The sequence below is a fragment of the Delphinus delphis genome, chromosome 11, assembly GCF_949987515.2.
Source record: "Delphinus delphis chromosome 11, mDelDel1.2, whole genome shotgun sequence".
NCBI classification, from domain to species: Eukaryota; Metazoa; Chordata; class Mammalia; order Artiodactyla; family Delphinidae; genus Delphinus; species Delphinus delphis.
In genome coordinates, this window is record NC_082693.1 from 39,973,885 (window position 1) to 39,996,875 (window position 22,991).

The 22,991-nt window shown below is 41.3% G+C and overlaps 1 protein-coding gene and 1 non-coding gene across 4 annotated transcripts in view; both read right to left on the bottom strand.

Moving 5' to 3' along the window:
- LIMA1 (LIM domain and actin binding 1) overlaps positions 1-22,991 on the bottom strand; it is an 82,964-nt gene that overhangs the window by 38,455 nt on the left and 21,518 nt on the right. For all 3 annotated transcript variants that reach the window (XM_060024753.1, XM_060024751.1, XM_060024752.1), the window contains exons 2-3: positions 15,534-15,675; positions 3,570-3,615 (exon numbers count right to left, since the gene is read on the bottom strand). In XM_060024753.1, coding sequence (XP_059880736.1) covers positions 3,570-3,615; positions 15,534-15,652 — 165 coding nt within the window. In that variant the 5' untranslated portion in view covers positions 15,653-15,675. The remainder of the gene's footprint in view (positions 1-3,569; positions 3,616-15,533; positions 15,676-22,991) is intronic.
- Positions 3,961-4,033, bottom strand: TRNAG-GCC (transfer RNA glycine (anticodon GCC)). Its single transcript has one exon. It is a non-coding gene; the product is annotated as a tRNA-Gly (tRNA).

The window sequence follows — 22,991 nt, forward strand, 5'->3', positions numbered from 1 at the left end:
CATGCTGCAACTACTGAGCCCACACGGCTAGAGCCCACGCTCCGCAACAAGAGAAGCCACCGCAATGAGAAGCCTGCGCGCCACAACGAAGAGTAGCCCCCGCTCACCGCAGCTAGAGAAAGCCCGTGCACAGCAACGAAGACCCAACACGGCCAAAACTAAAATAATCAATTAAAAAAATTATATATGATATATTAGTATGATGGATGTAGGTACCATAATTTACTACTACCCCACCGATGGATATTTGCATTATTTCAAATGTTTAAGTATTACAAAGAATCCTGTAATAAATATCCTTTTACTTTTATTTTATTTCACTAGTGAGTTTCTCTCAATGATCAGTCCTAGAAGTAGAATTGCAGGATCAATGCGTACTAAACATACTTAATATTTTAATAGGCATTGCCTAATTGACTTTTCACTAACAGTGGATGAGAATATTCCTCACATGCCGAATATCATCGATCAAAAACATCTGCCAACTGTTTAGGTTACAATTTATATCTCACAGTTGCTTTACATTTGATTATTAGTGAGGCTAAGCATTTTTTGTATATTTATTGTTTCTTCTTTGATTACCTGTTCACACCCTTTTACCTTTTAACTGCCAATTGCAAGGGGCACTTCTGTTTTATTTCATTTGATCTCTCTATAGCATCTGGTGTTACTGACCACTCCCCCCTTTAACAAAATTCCTTCCTTCCATGGTTTCTGTGACATCCCTTTTTCCTAGATTTCTTCCCATTTCTCTGGCCACTCTTCAGTTTTTTTTTTTTTTTTTTATAGGTTTCTCTTCCTCAGTCCCTCCCTGAGGATGGGTGGCGTCTCTCAAGGTTCTGCCTTAGGTTATCTTCTTTACCCACTTTATGTATTTTTCTATAGATGACGTCCTCCTTCTGGTTTCACCCACCAGCTGTCTGTTGATGATTCATGCCCTATTAACTCTAGCCAGAAATCTCTCCTTACCTCTCAGTTCTACCTGGAAATCCTATAGACATCTTAAATTCATCCTTGTCTAAAGCTGAAGTCTCGCCTCTCCTCCGTTCACTCCTCACTCTCTAATCTGTTTCTTTTCCTGAATTCTCCATCTTGGTGAGTGGGACAATTATCTTTTCAACTGTCCAATGTGCCTGTTCTCTTATGCCTCCATGCTGTGCACGTGCTGCTTCCTCTGCCACTCCTTTTGCCCCCTTTGCTTAGCTAATTCCTAGTCATCCTTCAGGCTCAGTCAGGCACTGCTTCTTCTGGGAAGTCTTCCTTGACACGTCATAGTCCAGGTTATGAGTTCCTCCTAAATTCTCCCCCAGCACCTTGAGTATTTCTTTAATATGGTACTTATAACACTGGGATTATAAATTCTACTTTCCAAACTCTAAGCAGTTCCTTGAAGGCAGGGACCACATCTTATTCCTCTTTGTGCCTTCAGCACCTGGCACATAGAAGGTGTTCCATAAATGTTCACCCATACTTGTGGTATCAACTTTTGTCATCCTACTGTCTTGAACCTAGTCCAATCAGGCCTTTATCCCATCACTCTCAAATAGTACAAAGTGACCGGTGGCCTTCATATTGCCAAATCTGACGGTCAGTTCTCAGCCTATCTGTGTGTTTGACTCTGTTGATAACATGTCTTTTAGAAACACTTTCTTCACTGGACATCTGGCACTCCGTTCTCTTATTTCCACTGCTATCTCACCAGCTGCTCCCTCTCAGTCTCCTTTGCTGGTTCCTCCTTCTATCTCCAACCTTTAAACAACAAGGTGCCCCTGAGCTCCGTACTCAGACCTCTTTTCTAGCTGTACTCACTCCCCAGGTGATCTCATGCATCTCTTATCTTTACAGACCACTGATACTTTGATACACACACATCTCATCTCCAGCCTGGATCTCTTCCAATTCCAGATTTGTACATCCAGGTTCCTATTTGACTTCTCCACTTGGATGTCTTAATAAAGAATTTTACATTTAACATGTCCAAAACTGAGCTTCTAATAAATATTTCCCCTTCTCTAAACCTGCTTTTACTGTCATCTTCCCCATCTCAATGGCATGTTTCCTGGTGTTTGGGCCAAAAGCATTGTTGCCATTCTTTTTCTCTACCTTCACTATAAATCCTGCCACTTCTCATCACCTATACAGCTACTATTCCAGTCCGATCCATTATCATCTTTTGCCTAAATCACTGCAATTGTCTCGTAATTTGTCTTCATGCTTCTGCCATTGCTCCTCTAGTCTCTTCCTCCTCTTTTTAAAAATTTTAGTTAGATCACATTACTCCTTTGCACACAAACCCTCCAAAGGCCCCCATTCGATCAGAGTTAAGGTCCAGGTCCTCACAATGGCCCTACATGACATTTCCTTTCCTATTCCTCAAATACACTTAGAATGTTCTTGCCTCGAGGCATTTGCATGCGCTCTTATCTTCTGCCTGAATTATTTTTCTCCCTAGCTCATGTCCTCAGACCTCTGCTCAAATCTCTCCTTGACCACTATACTCATCCTCCTTACCTGCTTCAGGTTGTTTCATACCTGACACATCTTTATTGTCTGCCTCTCCCACCAGAATATAAACTCCATGGTGGCAGAGATGTAGTCTGTATTAGTGCCTAAAGCAGTGCTTGGCATATAGTGGGTGCTCTATGAATACTTGCCAATTGAATAAGTGAAAGGAAAAAAAGAAGGAAGAAAAGAGAAAGGGGAAAAATAACACGCAAGAGAGAGAAGGAGGAAAGAAAAGAAAACAGCAGCTGAGTGAAATGATGGTAAGTTTTCTTACAGTGCACCAGAGGGGATCCATTCTCGAATTACAGGAAAATTAAGTCAAAGACCTTCAGCATTGCCTCCTTAGAGAAAACAAAGTGACAGGGGCATGTTATGTTCTAATTTAAATAGGTTAGGTACTGAAAGCTGCCAGGAGGATGTTTTTGTAATGCCAGCCAAATTAAAGAATTCTTGCCCAAATATGTGAGGTTTTTTTCCCTCGTACCATTAAATCAAGTAAGATCTCAAAAGAAAAACACTATCCAGCCCAGCTGGAAGTTAGCCAGCGGGAGAGTACACATGGGTATGAGCTCAGGGCTGGTTCTGAGGTTTTCACCTTTGGTGGATCCTGCAGCTAAGAAACTTGCTAACTAGACTGGGTCAAGAGGTTTGATTTAAACAAAGAACCCAGGGGGAAATGACAACAGCTGCACAGCTGCTACCACTTAAATGCAGAGAAACATTCTGGTTGTTTGATTTGGAAAAAAGGAAACAGCCTGGGAAGCCCTGTAGCCTAATTTGAGCAGAAGCAGTAAGCCATTTTATAACCACAAGCAAAGTACTTGGCTTTCTATCCTTAACTCAGGAAAGAAAAAGTGGCTCAAAAGGAGAACCTCAGGGAAAAAATAAGAGTCTCTGCACCTGAGCCAAGTTCTCCTGAGCAAATGATTCACCAGTCAGACCAGCTGGCACACATGCCCGGCTCAGCTGACTCGGAGCCCACGCCCCGCAGAGGCTGCAGGTGGCTGAGCCACGTGGGCTCTGCCTGTGAAGTTCCACATGTCCGGGGCCTTCCGAATACTTACACTTCTCCTCTTTTCCATGTTTGCTTCTTCAGCTGCTTTCTGGTACCTTCAGAGAAGAGGGGGAAAAAAAGAGAATGTCCTCAAATTAAATTTATATTTTTACTCTTCCAAACTTTAAGAAAACCACTTCTGCACACCTATCTCTGCCAGGGATTATCTTTAATCAACTCTATCAGAAGAAGCCGAGAATCAGAGCAGCCCTCACTTCCTGCACTGTTGCAGTCATCTGCTCTAAGAGAAAGATCCAAGACAACGAGGTCAAATGCTGGTAAACAACTGGATAGAACAGAAAGCCTGGGGCTTTTTTCTGTTTTTTAATATTTATTTATTTGGCTGCGCTGGGTCTTAGTTGGGGCCTGCAAGATCTTTAGTTGTGGCATGCAGGATCTAGTTCCCCGACCAGGGATCGAACCCGGGCCCCCTGCATTGGCAGCACAGAGTCTTAACCACTGGACCATCAGGGAAGTCCCAAGCCTGGGGTTTTGAAGTCCCAGTTTCATCACTTATTCACTGTGATCTCGGGCAAGTCAACCTCTCTAAGCCTCAGTTTCCTTATCTAGAAAATGATGTACTATAAAGCTGGGAAGATTAAACAAGATCACATGCATAAAAATGCTTTGGAATTAGTCAAAGGATATAGCATTGCATTAGTCCTAGGTTGCACATTTCCCCCTCATTCATGACTCTGAAATCTTACATTCCTATCGGCCAAATGATCAAGAGGTAGTCACACTGCCTGTATGTGTGTGAACTTAGTCTATGCTGTTGGTACTGTTGATTTTGCTGTTAAATGTATTTGATGATATTATACATGTTTTAAATGCCACTTAAATGTCTTTAGAGAGATTACACTACGATTTGCCATTTAAAGAAAAATTGTTTTACTTTTTATAACTTATGCGTAAGAGTGATATGTGAGAAAAGTTTCTGTGCTAAGCAAGCATTGGTCCTTTTAATTAGCAGTATTTTTTCCTTAGTGATGCATAAAATAATGGCCCAGCCTACAGTCAGTGGCATCTTAGAGTTGATAAACAGGCTTATATAATTTTATTATTTTAATTTTATTATTACTTTCATCATTTTATTTTATAATTTTTGTTACTTGCTCAGAAGATCCCTGAGAAACAACTGAAGTCCCAGGGCTTTTCAGGGGGGATCAGGTTTTCTCCATTTGAAGACAAAGAAAGCTTGGGAGATCCAGGTTACAGCGAATCTCCAAACCACTAAGAACCATCTTAACCTGGCTTCCTCAGAGCCTCTGAGTCAAGCACTGAAGGCAGCACCATCACGTGGAGAATCCCCACCGTGTGCCTTCCTTGGGCCTGCGTGCCTAGAACTCACCAACCCAACCCTAGAAAAGGGCACATTCAACGGGCCATTTGTTCCTGCCTTAAGGTAGAATTTCAGAACTCACAAGGCATTTGGGCAAGGAAAAGGAGATGAGACAAAAAGGTAAAGAGCAGTATGGGAAAGGGCCCATTCCTCTACCAAAACCAACGTTCAACTCATAAATACCTTCACAAGCTCAGAACTTCCTTATTGTGTGTGTTAAACAGAACAACCTCATCCAAAATGGAAGCCAGAGGAAAGTCCTAGATCTGGCACCATTGCTCACCTGCTATGTAACCTGGGCTATATCACTTCATTTACTTGGGCCTTGTTGATGAAATTAAGTGTATCTGAGAGGATTTCTAAGGTCTCTTCCAGTCTTATTATTGTTTAAATTTTAACAGTAATCAGATATCAGTGTCTCATTCACCAAGCTGGGTAATACTCTGAAACTGAGCAGAACTTTCTTATAGGGTAGGGTGAAAGGACTTCCAAAATTTTCTGGGATTTCATTGACCATAGGTTATGGAAGAAAATGGGATTAGAACTGCTATAAATCAAATGACAAGCTAGTAAGATATCTGAAACTTACATTACAGACAAAAGGCTGATTTCCCTAAAATACAAAGAACTCTTACAAATCAATAAGAAAATGATAAACAACTTAATAGAAAAATGGGCATGGCCATAAACATACAGTTCACAGAAAATATCAAATGACTCTTAAACAAAAAATAAGGACATTCAGCCTCAAAACAAAAATGCAAACAACACTAAGAACATTTTTTTATCCATCAAGTAGAAAAAGCTTTTTAAAAAAAAAAGCTAACATACTGAGGGTAAATCAATAAAACCTCTATGGAAGGCATTTTGTCAATTTACAAGAATTACAAAATTACAAAAGCACAAATGTTACGATTCGCCAATTTTATCTTATAGGTATACTCACACAAGCAAAAGTGACTTTTACATTACATTATTTGTCATAGCATTAAATGTGATAGCAAATGACTGAAAACAACCTGAATGTCCATTAACAGAGGACTGGTAAGTAAATTATAATGTATTCATGCAATGGAATACTATGCAACTATATAAAGAACAAAAGCACGGTGGTAATGGTTGCACAACAATGTGAATGTACTTAATGCCACTGAAACGTATACTTAAAAATGGTTAAAATGGTATATTTTATATGTTAATATAAAAGGTAATATGTTATGTACGTATTACCAAAAAGGTAATATGTTATGTACATATTACCAAAATGAATAAAACAACCCAGTGTGATACTGGCATAAAGACAGACATGTAGATCAATGGAATAGAATAGAGAGCCCATAAATAAACTCTCACATATATGGTCAAAGGATTTCAACAAGGATGCCAAGACCATCTAATGGGGAAAAGACAGTCTTTTCAATAAATGATGTTGGAAAAACTAGATATCCGCATGCAAAAAAAAGACCTAAGTATAAAAGTTAAAACTATAAAACTCTTAGAAGAAAACAAGGGCAAAGCCTTATGATATTGAATTTGGCAATGATTTCTTGAAATGACACCAAAAGCACAGGCAACAAAAGGAAAAATAGATAAATTGGACTTCAGCAAAATCTGTGAACCAAAGGACACCATCAACAGAGTGAAAAGGCAACCCATGCAATGGCAGAAAATATTTCCAAATCATATATCCAATAAGGGATTAACATCCAAAATATATAACATTTTTTAAAAATAACAAATATTGCTCAAGAAATATGTTCTAGGGAATTCTCTGGTGGTCCAGTGGTTAGGACTTGGCCCTTTCATTGCCAGTGGGCCCGGGTTCAATCTCTGGTTGGGGAACTAAGATCCCACAAGCCATGCCACGAGGCCAAAAAAAAAAAGAAATATGTTCTAAGCACTAGAGAAATAACCAAAAGAGACATAGTTCCTGCTCTCAGGCAGCTTACAGCTTAAATATTAAACACGTACATGCACACAGACGCACACACACAAATATATACACATACACATACATATACACACACATATATACTGTAAATCCTTCAAAGAAAAAGGAGTATTATTATTATTAACTTTTTTTTTTTTTGGCGGTACGCGGGCCTCTCACTGTTGTGGCCTCTCCCGTTGCAGAGCACAGACTCCGGACGCGCAGGCTCAGCGGCCATGGCTCATGGGCCCAGCCGCTCCGCGTCACGTGGGATCTTCCCGGACTGGGGCACGAACCTGTGTCCCCTGCATCGGCAGGCGGACTCTCAACCACTGCGCCACCAGGGAAGCCCAGGACAGAATATTTAAACAACCTAACAAAGGAACCAAATTGAGAAGGTGGTGGGTGGGGTGTGTATATGTGCGTGCGTGCGTGCGTGCGTGCGAAGGAAAGTCTTGCTGAGGAAGTGACCTTTAGGCTGAGATCTGAAGTTTGATCAGAAGGAGTCAGCCAAGCAAAACGAAGCAAGAAAAGCATTCCAGGCACAGAAGAAGAGCACACAAAGTCCCCAAGGCAAGACAGTGTCTCATGTGTATAAGATATACAAAGAACTCCAATGTTGCTGAAGCACTCTGAGATAAAGGCAGAGGTCAGGAGATGATGCTGGGAGGCAAGGGCTTTGCAGGCTATGCTAAGGATTTTGAATGTAATCTTAGGTACAATGAATGGTCACTGACCCAAGCCATGTTTTTAAAAGAGCAGTGGATGCTGTGTGGAGAATGGACTGGAGGGGGCTGAGAATGGAGGCAGCAATAGTGAGAGAAGATGCTGGCTTGGTCCAGGGTGGTGGCACTAGAGATAAAATGAATAGGTTTGAGGTATATTTCAGAATCAACAGGATTGGTAATGAGGAAGACGAAGTCAAGAATGACTCCCAGGGGGCTTCCCTGGTGGCACAGTGGTTGAGAGTCCGCCTGCCGATGCAGGGGACACGGGTTCGTGCCCTGGTCCGGGAAGATCCCACATGACGCGGAGCAGCTGGGCCCGTGATCCATGGCTGCTGAGCCTGCGCGTCCGGAGCCTGTGCTCCGCAACGGGAGAGGCCACAACAGTGAGAGGTCCACGAACCACCGCCCCCCCCAAAAAAAAAAAAATGACTCCCAGGTTTCCGGCAGATGAGTCAATGGAAGGAGAAGCAAAGTTGGGGATGGGGAAGACGAAGAGTTCAGTGTTAGCCGTGTTAACTAAAGCATCCACTTGGTGGTGGCAGTGATTAGATACGTGTGTCTAGAGCTCGAAAGAGAGATCTGAGCTAACAATATAAATTTAGGACTTGTCTGTCCACAGATGATACTAAAGCCGTGAAAGTATATGATATCATCTATGAAGAGTGCGTAGTGCAAGAAAAGGCCCAGAACTCAGTCCTGGAGACTCTAACATTTAGCAGTCAGAACCTGAAGAAGAGGCGATAACAGAGAATGAGAAGGAACAGATGGAGGTAACAGGAAAACCAAGAGACTCCCAGAGAAGCCAAGAGAAGAAAAAATGTGGGAAGAAGTGGTAAGGGGTCATCTAAGACAAAGGCTAACAAACATCTCCTTGATTTAGCAACATAGAAGTCCTTGGTAACCCTGGCAGTCCTCGTCCATTATAAATATAATTTATTAACCCATAGTCCTTTTAATGGGCATTTGGATTATTTCCAGTTATCCATCATTACAAATAGTGCTTTGGTGAATGGCCCTGTACATATATTTTTTTCCCCACTTGTACTACTGTATCTGTCTAAGAGTCCCTAAAAATGGAAATGCAGAAACACAGTGGATTATAGCTAGAAAGAAACTTAGAACTGGCCTTGAACTTATGTTTCCACACCCCTTGGGTAATCATCTACAGTATATTACAGCAATAATACAATATATGAGAGCTGGAGCCAATCAGCAGACAGGTTTATTCTTAGCCAATTGTTCTCCAAGGCAAGGAGAACAATTTACACTGTGATTAGTTGGATAAATAAGCTCAGAGGTTCCCTTCCCTTTACTGTCTTAACAGAAACGTATATTTAAAGAAAGATCAAAATAGTTTCCATCTTTAGTCCTACCCTTTTAGCACTGAGGCATCTGTAAGACACAGGTGTATACACCGATGGTTGTCTTGAATTGTTTTGAAACTCCCACTCAAATATCGCCACCCTTTATTTGTAATGAAGTACTTGCTAAATAGTAGATACACACCACTACTAGTGGTGTGGAAAGGTTCCACACCACTGCTTTCTTCCAAGTTAGGTCCTTGGTACTTTTACATTTTGACTCTCAGAATGCTAAGAGATGCTGAGGGTACAGTACTTCCGAATTAAGTGTTAGGTCAGGATTCAGGCCTTAGACTTTCCTCAAAGACGCTCAGAGCAACTAGCATTATTCTGACAAAAAATGTGAAGGTCACTGGACAGGGGGAGAAGTGAAGGCATTTTAAAGATACAAATCTGAGGGAAAAAATATTTGCCATGAGATTTCTATAATTAAAATCTTATCCCTCTTCCCTTCCCAGATTTTCTTGTCCTCCAGTCTCCTCTTCACACACAGAATTTAATCTTGCAACTGCTCCTTAATGCTCAGCTGTGAGGCAGGCAGCTGATGGAGGATGCTAAAATTATCTGGGGAGTAATAACAGTGTCTCAACCTTTTCTAAGACCAGAAAACAGAGTTCCTGAGCCATGACTCTTGCTCGTATGCCTTCAAATAGAGCAAAGGTCTCACTGAGCCAAAAGAGGAAAAAAGAAACTCCCAAGTTTTAGGAAATGTATTTTCTTCTAGAATAATTTCACCACCAAAATGTTACAGAGAAGCAAAGAAGTTAACCAGGGAGATCTGAGGGTCAAATTTTTTCTTAATGAAGGAAGAACAGTCACAGAAAACTAAATATAAACCCTGTTCTTTCTTGGGACTGTGGAATGGGTAAAGTTATAACAAGAGTGGGAGAAGCAGCGACAGGAGGGCAGGCACGGTGGTGGAGGGATTAAGTGTCCTGGATTAAGCTCTGCCACTATCTTGGGATGTGATCTTTAGTCGTAATTGCTGGACCACAAGTTCCTTATTTGTCAGAGGAATGGGACAAAAGTTAGCAGTAGTTCTTTTTTGTCGGAGAATCCTCTTTTCAAATGATAACTTAGAACCTCACATATAAAAGGGATCAAAGCAGGACGGCTGGGGTGGAAGGTCACAGGCTCTTCCCGTCTTCCCAGAACTGGCCCCTGAGGTTCCTCTGAAGAACTCAATTAAGATAGTTTGAAAACCACTGGGCTAGATTCCCTTCAGCTCCCAAAATACATAAGTCAAAGAGGAACCTTCTGCAAAGAAACCGAATTCTACCGAAAGAGTCAAATTTTAATCAAGCAAAGGATTATACTACGCTGCCGTCATTTGTGAGGGAAACCAAAGCTAGCTGTTCAAACTGACTGTTCAAGAGCATCCTCCTTACTCAAACTTAATGCTTTTTATAGTATAGAGGTTTAGTAAAAGAAATAAGTCTGGAGTTATAAAGCACTCATAAGACACAAACTGTGATGCTAGAAAAATCACTCTTATGTATACATCCATGTAAAACATTATCAACAGTTAGAAAGTAAAGCCCAGCTAATCTTACAAACAGCAGAGCCAGATTAAGCTTCCTCCAAATACCATTTTTATATTAGTCTCTGGTCACAAACCTCCCGAGGTTTCCTACAGTCTCTTAACTAGGCTTGTATAGGATTTATTAATTCCAAACCCCATAATAGAGATCGTTACAAAATAAGAGAAAATCAGGTCCGTGGTGTTAGAAGTAAAAATTAATGTATGTTTTGTGGAAAACAGTCCTGCAATCTGCTTTGGGAACCTACTGTGTGTGAATCCTCAAAGCCTTAAGCAGTGTCGGCAATATGTCTCCACCAAGTACGAAACCTGGAGAAGGAATCCAGGCTGATTCTCTGGTTTTCACTGTCCTAAGTGCACATCATGTCCTGTCCCATTTCTGTGTCTTACCTCCTATCACTCCCCTTCCTCCGCAATGTCACCACCATCGTCCCGGCCTACCAAATAAAATTCTATTCATCCTTCAAAACCAGTTCATTAGTAGGACCTATGCATCAGAAGAAACATACTAGACAGAAAAAAATCAAAATATTAACTTGGGCAGGTTACTCTCTACCCCTCAGTGTTCTCAACTATAAAACAGGGATAATATCCCTTCCTCACATAGTTTTTTTGTTTTATTTTGTTCTGTTTTGTTGGCCATACCATGCAGCATGCGGGATCTTAGTTCCCCAACCAGGAATTGAACCCGAGGCTCTTGCGGTGGAAGTGCGGAGTCTTAACCACTGGACCACCAGGGAAGTCCCTCCCTCATATCGTTTTTATTAGGATTAGAAATAGTATCGATTTCCATCAAGAGTCTAGTGTAGTACCTGGCATATTGATTCTGATTAATGGCTTCAGGATTTACGGTTTTGCGTAACTGCCATTTGCCTTTATAACCTTTGTGGAGAAAAGACAGTCACCCTACTATTCTATGAGAAGGTGGCCTCTTAAGGTCCCTTTGCACCTTTTCTCTGCAAGATTAAGAAGCCCCTAAAATGAGTAGCTTTTTCCTACTTCCTCTCATCAGTGCTACTACAGGACCCAAATCCTCTATCTTGAGAATTGGCTGGAATGGACAATGACAGAATAAAACAGGGGGATGCGAACTGAGGAAGGGGAGAGAGTTTCACTGAGGTGACCGACCGAGTTAGGCAGGGAAGGAAGTGAAGCCAGGAAGGGGACTGACATCCATGGCCTGGGTGTCCCGGTTTGGCCAAAGAGCAGGGTCAGTGGGAATAAGAAAGTGGAACAAGTAGAAAAGGAGGCTCTAATCAGAGAGTAGGTTTTCCAGATGCACATTTCAGAGATGGATTCTGGGTGACGAAAAGGTTGGGACTAGATGCAGGGGCATGGGAGACAATGTGCAGGTTGAAGAAGTAGGGAGGATCAAGAAATGACAAGTCCATGGGAATTCCCTGGGGGTCCAGTGATTAGGACTCAGTGCTTTTACTGCCAGGGCCTGAGTTCAGTCCCTGGTCGGGAAACTAAGACCCCGCAAGCCATGTGGCATGGCCAATAAATAAATAAATAAGAAATGATGAGTCCAAAGTGTCAGACAGGTCATTTATGTAGGCCAGTGATTCTGCACTGGGGGCACTACTGGCCGGGACATTTGGAAATGTGTGAGAATCTTATTGGGGTCTCTCCCCAACTTTTTTTTGGTTGCCACAATATCATGGGGTACTACTAGCATTGGGAGGAAGGCAAGAAGATGAACATCCTGCACAAGGAGGATCTGCCTAATCCAAAATGCTAATAGCACCCCCATTGAGAAACACTGAGGAGAAAATGAAGCTGGAAGCTAGTGTCCCCAATGAAGGCAAGGAGCTTGGCACACCACTGTCCTGAAGGGGAGCATAAGAATGCTATGATTAGATGTGAGCTCAAAGCACAGGTTTACAACCTCAGAACTAGGCAAAAAAAAAACAATGGATGGGAAACAGTAGCGGAGATGTAGCACCCCTGACTCCTGGCCCCAGAATATTTCAGGGAAGCATGTGCAGAAAGAGCAGGCGCTACTCAGAAACAGAATGCCTGGCGAGGGAAAGCCAAGTTCAGTGAAAGAGAGGTGGGGCTAGGGAGGGTGAAAAGGGTAAGAATGTGGAGAAGTTTCTCTGCAGAACAGGGAGTTTCCAAGTCCCATTAATCACAGCTCAACACTGTCTCAAATCCTTCCCTTCCTTTCCACTCCTCCCGCCCCCCACCCTCAATAGCTTTCACTTGGGTTCTCAAGGGAGCCTCAGAATTTGTCTCCATGCTATCAATCTGTCACCTTTCCAATATACTTTTTACATTGTTTCCAGAAGCATCTTTCTAAATACAAGCCTGATAGAGACTTCCCTAGCAGTTCAGTGGTTAAGACTCCACACTTCATTGCAGGGGACACTGGTTTGATCCCTGGTCAGGGAACTAAGATCCTGCATGCTGCAGCCAAAAAAAAAAAAAAAAAAAAAGAGGGCACTAAATACAAGCCCGATCATAAAAACTTTCCATTGTTTCTGTTGTTTATCTAACTAAATCCTAAACTTAGCATGGCACTCAAGGCCTTCCAGCATCTGGCCCTAACTGAACTGTTCCAGTCCCTTCTCCCTTCTGTATTTCTCCATGCTCGACTGACTCCTTGCTTTCCTATTCCCTTTATTCATGTTCAGCTTCCACAAGCCTTTACTTGAACGTTTACTTGAACCAATAAACCTTATTTGTTCTGCTTTACGTTCAAGTTCACGGCTTTGAGTTCATAAGTCCCTCTCTTCCATTACCAGTGCTTCTTAAACTTCCCTGAAGGTAAAAATCACTAGGATACTTGTCAAAAACACAAATTCCTGGGTCCCATCCCAGATACACTGAATCAGAATCTTTAAGGGAGGAGCCTCAGAAGCCATTTAGGATGGTTTTAAAACATGTCCCCCCAAATCTCTGACATTTCTCTCACCAAAAGGTACAGTCAAATTCCCCTCCCTCTGAACATGAGCCAGCTTTAGTGACTTGGTGCTAATGAAGAGAATGTGGAAAAAGTGATACTGTATAACTTCTGAGGCTGGGTCATAAAAGGCTACACAACCCCTGGCCCTGACTCCCTTCCTTCTTTGTTCCCTCCTTCCCTCCCTCTCTGGATGCTTGCCCTTGGAACCCAGCCAAGCAAGCCAAGCAGCCACATGGAAAAGCCATATGTAGGTGTTCTGATCATGGACGCAGCTGAGATCCCAGATGACTGCCAGCATCAACCGCCTGACTTGTGAGTAAGCCTTTAGATGACTAGGGCCCCCAGTTCTGAGATACCGGGGATGGTGAGGGGAACAGAGGCAAGCCCTGCCCAAATTGGAGATTCACAGTAAAATAAGTATTGTCATTATTGCAAGCCACTAAATTTTGAAGATTTTTTTTCCTGTGTAGCAATAACTGGAACACCATATTATTCCCCCCCACCTTTTTTTTTTTTTTTGGCCACGCCACTTGGCTGGTGGGATCTCAGTTCCCCAGCCAGGGATTGAACGCGGGCCGTGGCAGTGAAAGCCCGGAATCCTAACCACTAGGCCACCAGGGAACTCCCTGGAACACCATATTATTAACAGGTACCTCATGTGATTCTTAAGATGAAGGAAGTTTGGGGACTTCCTCTACTATACAAACTATACTAAACTATAGTATTACATTCCTTGAGGTCAGGAATTAAGTCTTAATAGCTTTCCAGAGCTTGATCCCTTTTTTCTGAAATAGCTTTATTGATTTTCGTTTTTTGATAAGAATGATACATTTGACATAAAAATTAAAGCAATGTAAAAAGCATAACGTAGAAGGTAAAAGGGCTATGCGGTCTCACCCCCCCCTCTATGCCACCTTAAGTGATACCCATGGTCAACAGGATGGAAGGGCAGTGTTTTCCACAGAGCAGGTGGTTGATGGATTTGTCACTGAAGAAAAGGTGACAGTGCAGATTACAGAAACTTCCTACTGGTATTTAGCTGTATTCTAGATATAGCTCCAGAATCACTTTCTTCAAATCTTTACCACCTTTCTTCTCTTACACGTATCATAGCTTCCCATTAATTAACAAACTCTACTAGTGAGGTAAGCTCTGCCCTAAGCTCTATGGCATCTCTATTTGAGTGAAGTTAACGTGCTTACCATCTCTGGTATATTATTAACATACCATTCCCTCAACATTTGTTGAGTGCCTACTATGTTCTAATCACCATGCTACACACTAGGGATATAAAATACGCAGGAAAGGGGCCCTCGTACCAAAACACTCATGGTCCAGAGCAGGGGTCAGCAAACTTTTTCTTAAAGAGCCAGACAGTAAATATTTTAGACTTTGAGGGCCATATGGTCTCCGTTGCAACTCTGCTGCTGCAACTCTGCTGCATGAAAGCAGCCATGGACAATACACAAAAGGACATGGCTATGTTCTAATAAACCTTTATTTACTAAAACAGGCAGCCAGTAGGCTGTAGTCTGCCTACATAGTTTACACTGTTCAACAGAACCTTATGCAATGGTGAAATGCCTCTGTGATGTCCAGTATGGTGGCCACCAGCTACATGTAGCCATTGGCACTTGAAACGTGGCTAGTGTAGCTGATGAACTGAATTTTAAGTGTTTTTAATTTTAATTAATTTAAATTTAAGTAGCCACATATGTAGTGGCTACCCTATTGGACCATGCAGGCACAGAGTGCACCTAATACTCCCTTCAAGTAAAAACCTACCTCAAAATTCATCTCAACCAGAAAGCCTTCCTGACTAGCTTCTGCCCACGGTGTTCACTCTCTCTCTCGTATTTTATATCTAGTCCTTACTCCTGTTCATTCTGGACTTGCTGACATTTTGCTTAATAACTAATGTGTTTTATAATTTCTTTTGTGTTTATAATTCTTTCTTTCCCCAACTGAACAAAAAGTCAAGTACAGAGAATGTGTATCCTGATTATCATCATCTTCCTTCTCCACAGAGCCTTGTGTGGTACTTAAAATCCAGAAGGTGCTCAGAAAAGCCATTTTACACCATGTACTTCCTTTACCAATCTCCCTGACAGGTGGTAATGTTTGCTCAAGACAGATGGTCCTTTTGGACCAGGATCAGCACTTACTTGGAGAATATTTCTACAATAGCCGATGACTTGTTCTTGTTGACAAGAGAAAGTTCTTTGGCCGTAACCCTCAATGATAGTGAAGTCCATTGCCGTCTATTAAATGGAGTTGATTCCATCTTGTCTACAGATACTGAAATACCTATGTGACAAAGAAAGTCAGAATATCAGACACAGAAGAGGATTCTCCAGCATCCAAGGACTGGCAGCGGTGTGGTGTTAAGTGAGAGAGCAGAGAGCCCTGGAGCAGCAGACTGTAGTCCTCTACCGGTTCTCTCAAAAACTGTAACCTTGGTCAGATGATTGAATTTGGGTTGTAGTTTCCTGTAAAATGAGAAGGTTAGATCAGGTAATCTCTAAGGTCCCTTTCAGTTTCCATCATTTTATGACTGACCCCACTGTGCAAACAGTGATTGGCCTTTCCCTGAACTTAAGCCTGTTCCAAAGTCACATTTGGAGTGAAATGTCCCACTCTTCTGAGTTACATCCCAGGGGAAGTACAATTGGCATCTCTGTAGAGTCAGGTCCAAATTAGGTTCTACCTACATCCAAGTTTTTTTGGCTGCCCTCTCTCCCCAAGTTCTGTAGCAATGACCACTTGGTGCTGGGGAGAGAACTGTGGATACAGCATAGAATAAAACAAAGAGCATGGGCTTTAAGGCAAGGTAGACTTCAAATGAAATCAAAATTTTGTAACCTTGAACAAATTATATAACCTTTTCAGTTTTAGTTGCCTCACTGTAAAATGAGAATACCTACCCTTACAGGGTTTTTGATGTGGGTTTTAAGGAGATAATATACTTAAAATACTAGGCATTAATTATAGTAGTATGAAGAACATTTTAAGTATAATATATTAGTACTGGCTTCAAGTCAAAGAATATATACAGCCATGCCCTTGACATCACCTAGACCCTATCCATTAACTGGATTATTTGTTTTTGCCCCAGTAATTATCAAAGGAGTTCCAACCTTTGTTGGAGGTGAGATTAGAAATGAGTCAATAGTTTCCTTATTTGAAGACTGAACAATATAAATGAAAGTGCTACTTGTAGCTCTCCTGACAACCACAGAGCATAACTTATCTGGTAGAAAATATGGTTCATCAGGCACTGCTTCCAACAGCCTTGACAACAGCAGAACACACAATGTGCTTAACCAAGCAATGTGGGCTACCATTTCACCCTAAAAGTCCTGTGATGCAAAGTAAGTGATAAGTGACCCAAAAAGACCACACTACTTTTCCATTTGTAGTACCTGTTCTCCCCACTAAAGCCTTGTTTGAAAACAACATTAGTTTTGTTGTTTTTGTTTGTTTGTTTAAATCCCCGTGTTGTAAGACAACACTGAACCCTCTTATGGTAAGGAGCTCTGGTGTCAAGAGACACATGTACTAAATGGGAGTGTTGGCCCCATTACTTAAAGCTGTGTGTCCCTCCCTAAAACTTAGATTTTTCATCCATAACAACAGTACTTACTTCATGGTATCTTTATGAGGAATAAATAAGATAAAGAAAAAAAGACCCTGACATAGAATAAGTAAGCAATAAATGTTAGTTTTTTGTATTATCTCTTCTCCCTGGATAAAATAACCTTAATTCTACACATGTTCTTTGAAATAAACCTGCGTGTATCAAATAATATATGACATTTGTCTATCTGCTTTCCAGTTTGTAACTGACAGACCTACCAGACCTTGGCAGGCGTTTCTCTAACAAGAAAATGACACAGCTGTTTATTCAGTTAAACGTAATTATGTATAACCACAATAATGACCCTTTAAGCCAAGTCCACGAAATACGGAACAACACTTTTAGACATTATTTGGTACAATTATGCTTCCAATGTAAGTACAGGTATAAATGTTGTCAGTTCTAAAGGGATCAATTATGGATCAAAAAAAAAATACAGAATATATGTTCTCATACTTGTTCATTAAAAAAGGAAAAGCATTAATGGAGTTAGACTCTAGATGCAAGAGAAGTTAAAGTAGGGAAAGACAGAATGAGGACACACTGGGAACAGCCTTGAAAACCATGCTAATAGGATTCCCTGGTGGTCCAGTGGTTAGGACTCAGTGCTTTCACTGCCATGGGACCGGGTTCAATCCCTGGTTGGGGAACTAAGATTCCACAAGCCGAGCGGCATGGCCAAAACAACAACAACAACAACAAAGAAAACCACGCTAAGGAATCTGGACCATATTCCAATAGCAGAAAGAACTAGCCTGTGGGTGAGCAGAGATGAGATCTAGTTGTCATGTGTCATTCCCTAGCACATGCGTGACCTTTATGGCAAATGTAAAAAAGGATTTCCCTGAGCCTCAATATCCACATCTGTAAGAAAAGAGCTCTGTAGTGGATTACCCAGTCTCAATGGTGGAACACTGGGAGTTTCTGAAAAAGCAAGTAACGTAATAAAAGCCATGTTTTAAAAGCTGATTCTGGGACTTCCCTGGTGGTGCAGTGGTTAAGATTCCGTGCTCCCAACACAGGGGGCCTGGGTGCGACCCCTGGTGAGGGAACTAGATCCCACATGCATGCCGCAACTAAGGAGCCAGCGAGCTGCAACTAAGGAGCACACGTGCTGCAACTAAGAAGCCAGTGAGCCGCAACTAAGGAGCACACCTGCCACAACTAAGGAGCATAGCTCCCGCAACTAAGGAGCACGCCTGCCCCAACCAAGACCCAGCACAACCAAATAAATAAATAAAATAAATATTTAAAAAATAAAAGCTGATTCTGCAGCAGTGTGTAACTTGATAAGACAGGAAAAGCTTGGAGTCTTATTTACTAGTCAAGAAGATCCTAAAACTGTCTAAGTGAAAGGTAATCAAGGTTTAAATTAGCATAGGTGGGAATGGAAAAGTGGGAAGAAAGAACTGAGAGTTCTTAGAATAAAACGGACTTAGGGTGAGAGAAGGAATCAAAGGTGGCATCATCGAACTTGAACCATTAGAAGGTTGTTGATGCCACTAACAGAGAGTACATAGAGGAAGAAGAGGAGGAATGAAGAGCTGTGCTTTACACATGCCAGCAAGAAAAATCCTAGTGATACACAGCAGGGAGTTGAAAGGTTAAAAATCAGACTCTTAGAAGGAAAGGAACATTTTAAAACATCTAAAAACATCTAGTTACGCAAAGCACGTCTCAATCCTCACAACCACTTTAAAAGATTGGTTTTATTAGCGTACCTTTATGATGAAGAAACTGAGGTTCAGAGATATTAAATAACTTTACAATGATTACTTAGCTATAAAGTAGCAGAGCTGGAATTCAAATCCATATTCTGTCTGATTCCAAAGTCAATTTTCTTTCCACTACGAGTATGAGTAATGATTAAGACCATCACCTTTAGCCAAGGTCGAAAACCGGGCAGCAAAATCTCTGAACTCACCTAGCTGCAACCCACACAAATGATCTTTCGGTAAGAGTGTGGTGGCAAGTATATTCCAGAATGGTTAGCATCAGAGATAACTTTAAGTTTAGCATCAGAGGTAACTTTAAGTTGCTCTGAAAAGAATTTCAGAGAAACTTAAAGTTACCTTGGGCCTGTTTGAAATACTCTCCCATCATGAATATCTTGGCTTTCTGGGCTTGCATTAAATGTGTGATATCTCCCCCAACTCACCCACTCTGTCTCAGATGACAGTTCCATTCTCAGACTTCAGGATAACTTCCTTAATCCTAGAAATCCTGTTAAGAGTGAAAAGGGCATGTACAACACCTAAAAAAACTCTTCCAGAAGGATGTATTCAGTTTGGGCTACAATATCCTTGAATATTCTTTCCAGAAGCCCAGTGAATTTTAAGATCCAATCCATTGCATTGTCATATACAAATAATGACGGCAGCTATCACTTATCGGGCACTTACTAACTCTAATTCTTACAACACTCCTGGAGATAGACTATTTCCGTTAAAAAACAAACACAAACAAACAAACAAAAAAGCCACCTGTGGTTTATTGAGGTTGAATAATTTGCCTACGGTCATCTAGCTAACATACGGCCCAGGCAGAATCCAGTGAGACTCCAAAACCCAAACTTCAACTGTGAAGGAAGAACTGCTGGATTGGCAGAACTTTGTGCAAGAGTTAAAGGAAACAGATATAACAAAAATAACTCTAAGATTAACCTAGCCTCAGAGACTAGGACAGTGGTACAGCAAGTAATAATGCGATACATAGAAAGGGGAACTATTTGCTAAGAGGAAGATGCCTTCCGTTTCAGGTACATATGGCAGATTTTTACATCAAGAGAGACATCAAGTAATCAAATCCCCCTTTTTACAGTAAGGGAATTAAGCCACATAAACACCCGATAACTCTCCCAAACTCACCAGCTAGTCAGGATGAGAGCCAGAGCTATTCCCAGTTCAAAGTTGTTTTATCACACCAGGTAGCTTGAGGTGGAACAGCTAAACCCCTTTGGGTGAGCTATAGCCTGGATATAAAGATCTCTGAACAAAGGTCCTTGAAAATAAAGGGTTGGGCAATGACACACTGGGAAATTTGGCCCCAGGTATCTGCTTCCTCAAGAGATTGCTTAGGGTGAGGCCTGGAACTGCTTGGGAAACCAGCTCTAATAAATTCACCTACAGCTTTACCTAACCAAGCGAATTGTCTCCCGGAAACAAGGCTGGGACAAAAGCAAATGAGCTGCCACTAATAAAATCCTGTTCTTAAAAATCCAGCCTCATGGGATTGACATATATACACACTACCATGTGTAAAACAGACAGCTAGTGGCAACCTGTTGTACAGTAGCACAGGGAGCTCAGCTTGGTGCTCTGTGGTGACTTAGATGGGTGGGATCAGGGGTAGGGTGAGAGGAAGGCCCAAGAGGGAGGGGATATATGTATACATATAGCTGATTAACTTCGTTGTACAGCAGAAACTAACACAAGATTGTAAAGCAACTATACCCCAATTAAAAAAAAATCCAATCTCAGTCATATCTTTCTTGCTCTCTTTTTTTTTTTTTTGCTCCTGAGATGGTTGCTTGTGCAACAGGCATAGTTGCTTGAATATAACCTCAAAATAGAGAACAAAGTACAAACTCACTTGTTAGGAAAAAATGTTATCTTTTAGAAATAGACTGTAGACTTAATTAAAAGAAAAAACAATCTAAAAAACTTCAAGGTGCAAAGGGAAATTCTAAGCAAAAGCAACATGAAATGTGTTCCCACATAATTTTTTTTAGAATATAAACTACATTTATCTCTAAGGGTATATTTTTGTACAAAAAATAGTGACTAGGGCTTCCCTGGTGGCACAGTGGTTGAGAGTCCGCCTGCTGATGCAGGGGACACTGGTTCGTGCCCCGGTCCGGGAAGATCCCACATGCCGCAGAGCGGCTGGGCCCGTGAGCCATGGCCGCTGAGCCTGCGCTTCCGGAGCCTGTGCTCCGCAACGGGAGAGGCCACAACAGTGAGAGGCCCGCGTTCCGCAAAAAAAAAAAAAAAAAAAAAAAGTGACTAAATTCACCCGGGCCATGCGGCATGTGGGATCTTAGTTCCCCGACCAGGGATGGAACCCTAGTCCCCTGCAGTGGAAGCACAGAGTCTTAACCACTGGACTGCCAGGGAAGTCCTGATGTTGAAGTAATTTTAGATTTACACAGGAGCTGCAAAGATAGTAAAACGTTTCCATATACTTTTCACCTAGCTTTATCTTACATTACCACAGTACGATTATCAAAATTAAGAAATTAACATTGGTACAGTACTACCAAATAAACTATAAACTATATTCAAATTTTACCAGTTTTTTCATTAATGTCCTCTTTCTATTCTAGCACCCTATACTGCACTTAGTTGTTGTGTCTCCTTAAGGCTCCTCCAATCTCTGACAGTTCTTCTGTTTTTCCTTGCCTTGAATGGCCTTGACACTTTAAAGACTACTGGCAGATATTATGTAGACTGGCCCTAATATGGGTTTCTTGGTTTCTCGAATAAAAAGAACCCGGGTTCCTTGGAGAAGTGGTTGATACAGAGCTGGGGAAGGGCAAATACAAGATAAGCCTGGGCAGGGAACTATCCTCAGTATCTAATAATAATCTATAAGGGAAAAGAATCTGAAGAAGAATCGATATTATATGTAAATGTATAACTGAATCACTTTGCTGCACACCTGAAACTAACACAACATTATAAATCAACTATACTTCAATTAAAAAAAAAGAGATGGGGACTTCCCTGGTGGTCCAGTGGTTAAGAATCTGCCTTCCAGCTGAACTCGGGTCGATCCTTGTTTGGGGAACTAAGATCCCACATGCCGGGGGTGGGGGGGGGGTGGGGAGGGGGCGGGCAACTAAGCCCACGCGCCACAACAAAAAAATCCCGCATGCTGCAACCAAGACCCAACACAGCCAAATAAATTAATTAATTTTTTAAAAAAGAGATGAAACAAAACAAGATAAGCCTGGAACATCTCTCAATTCTTAAAAAAAAGTTTGTTTTTTTTTTTAAATATGATGTTTTCTCAGATTAGATTGAGGTTATAGAATCTGGGGAAGAATACTACAGAGCTGATGTGCCTTCTCAGTGCATCATACCAGAGGATACATGATTTTGATATCTTATTACTGATGATGTTAACCTTGATCACTTGGTTAAGGTGGTACCTGCCACGTTTCTCCACTATAAAGTGACTATCTTCTTCCCTTTATATCCCTTAGTTCCCCGACCAGGGATCGAATCTGCGCCCCCTGCAGTGGAAGCACGGAGTCTTAACTACCAGACCACCAGGGAAGTCCCATACTGTGGTGTTCCAATGGTGACTTTCTATTGCCCTCATTCCTTCTACATTTATTAATTGGAATTATTATATAAGGAAGAATTATCCTATAAGGAGGAATTACCCTTTCTCCCTCATTTATTTATTCAATCATTTATTTATACTCGTACAGACTCATGGATATTTATTTTATTCTCTGGGTTATGATAATTCCTGGATTATTTTATTCCCTGGGTTATGTTATTTTGTTGCATAGATTATTCTACCTTGGCCATTTGGAGCTCTTCCAGCTTGGCTCAGGTGTCCTTTCAAGATGCCACCAATTTTTTCTTTTTTAAGCACTTCCTCACTTTCTAGCTCTGTAAGATGTTTCAGATTCATCTTGTGCTTGCCCTGCCCCAGCTCTGGAATCAACCACTTCTCCAAGGAAGTCTGGTTCCTTTTATTGGAGAAACCAAGATCTGGACATTAGGTGTACTCATTGCTACGGAGATGTCACTGCTTCTAGGCTCTCAGGGGACAGAACTAGGAATATATGTATGTATATTAACCCATATATATATATATACACATCTATATTTCTATATTTATCTCTATATCTACCTATATATATTTATATATAAATTTATAAATATATACATATATATTTTTAAACTATAAATTCATAGTGATACTTCTGACTCCAATCTAGCATCACAAAATTCATTCTAGTATTCCCTTT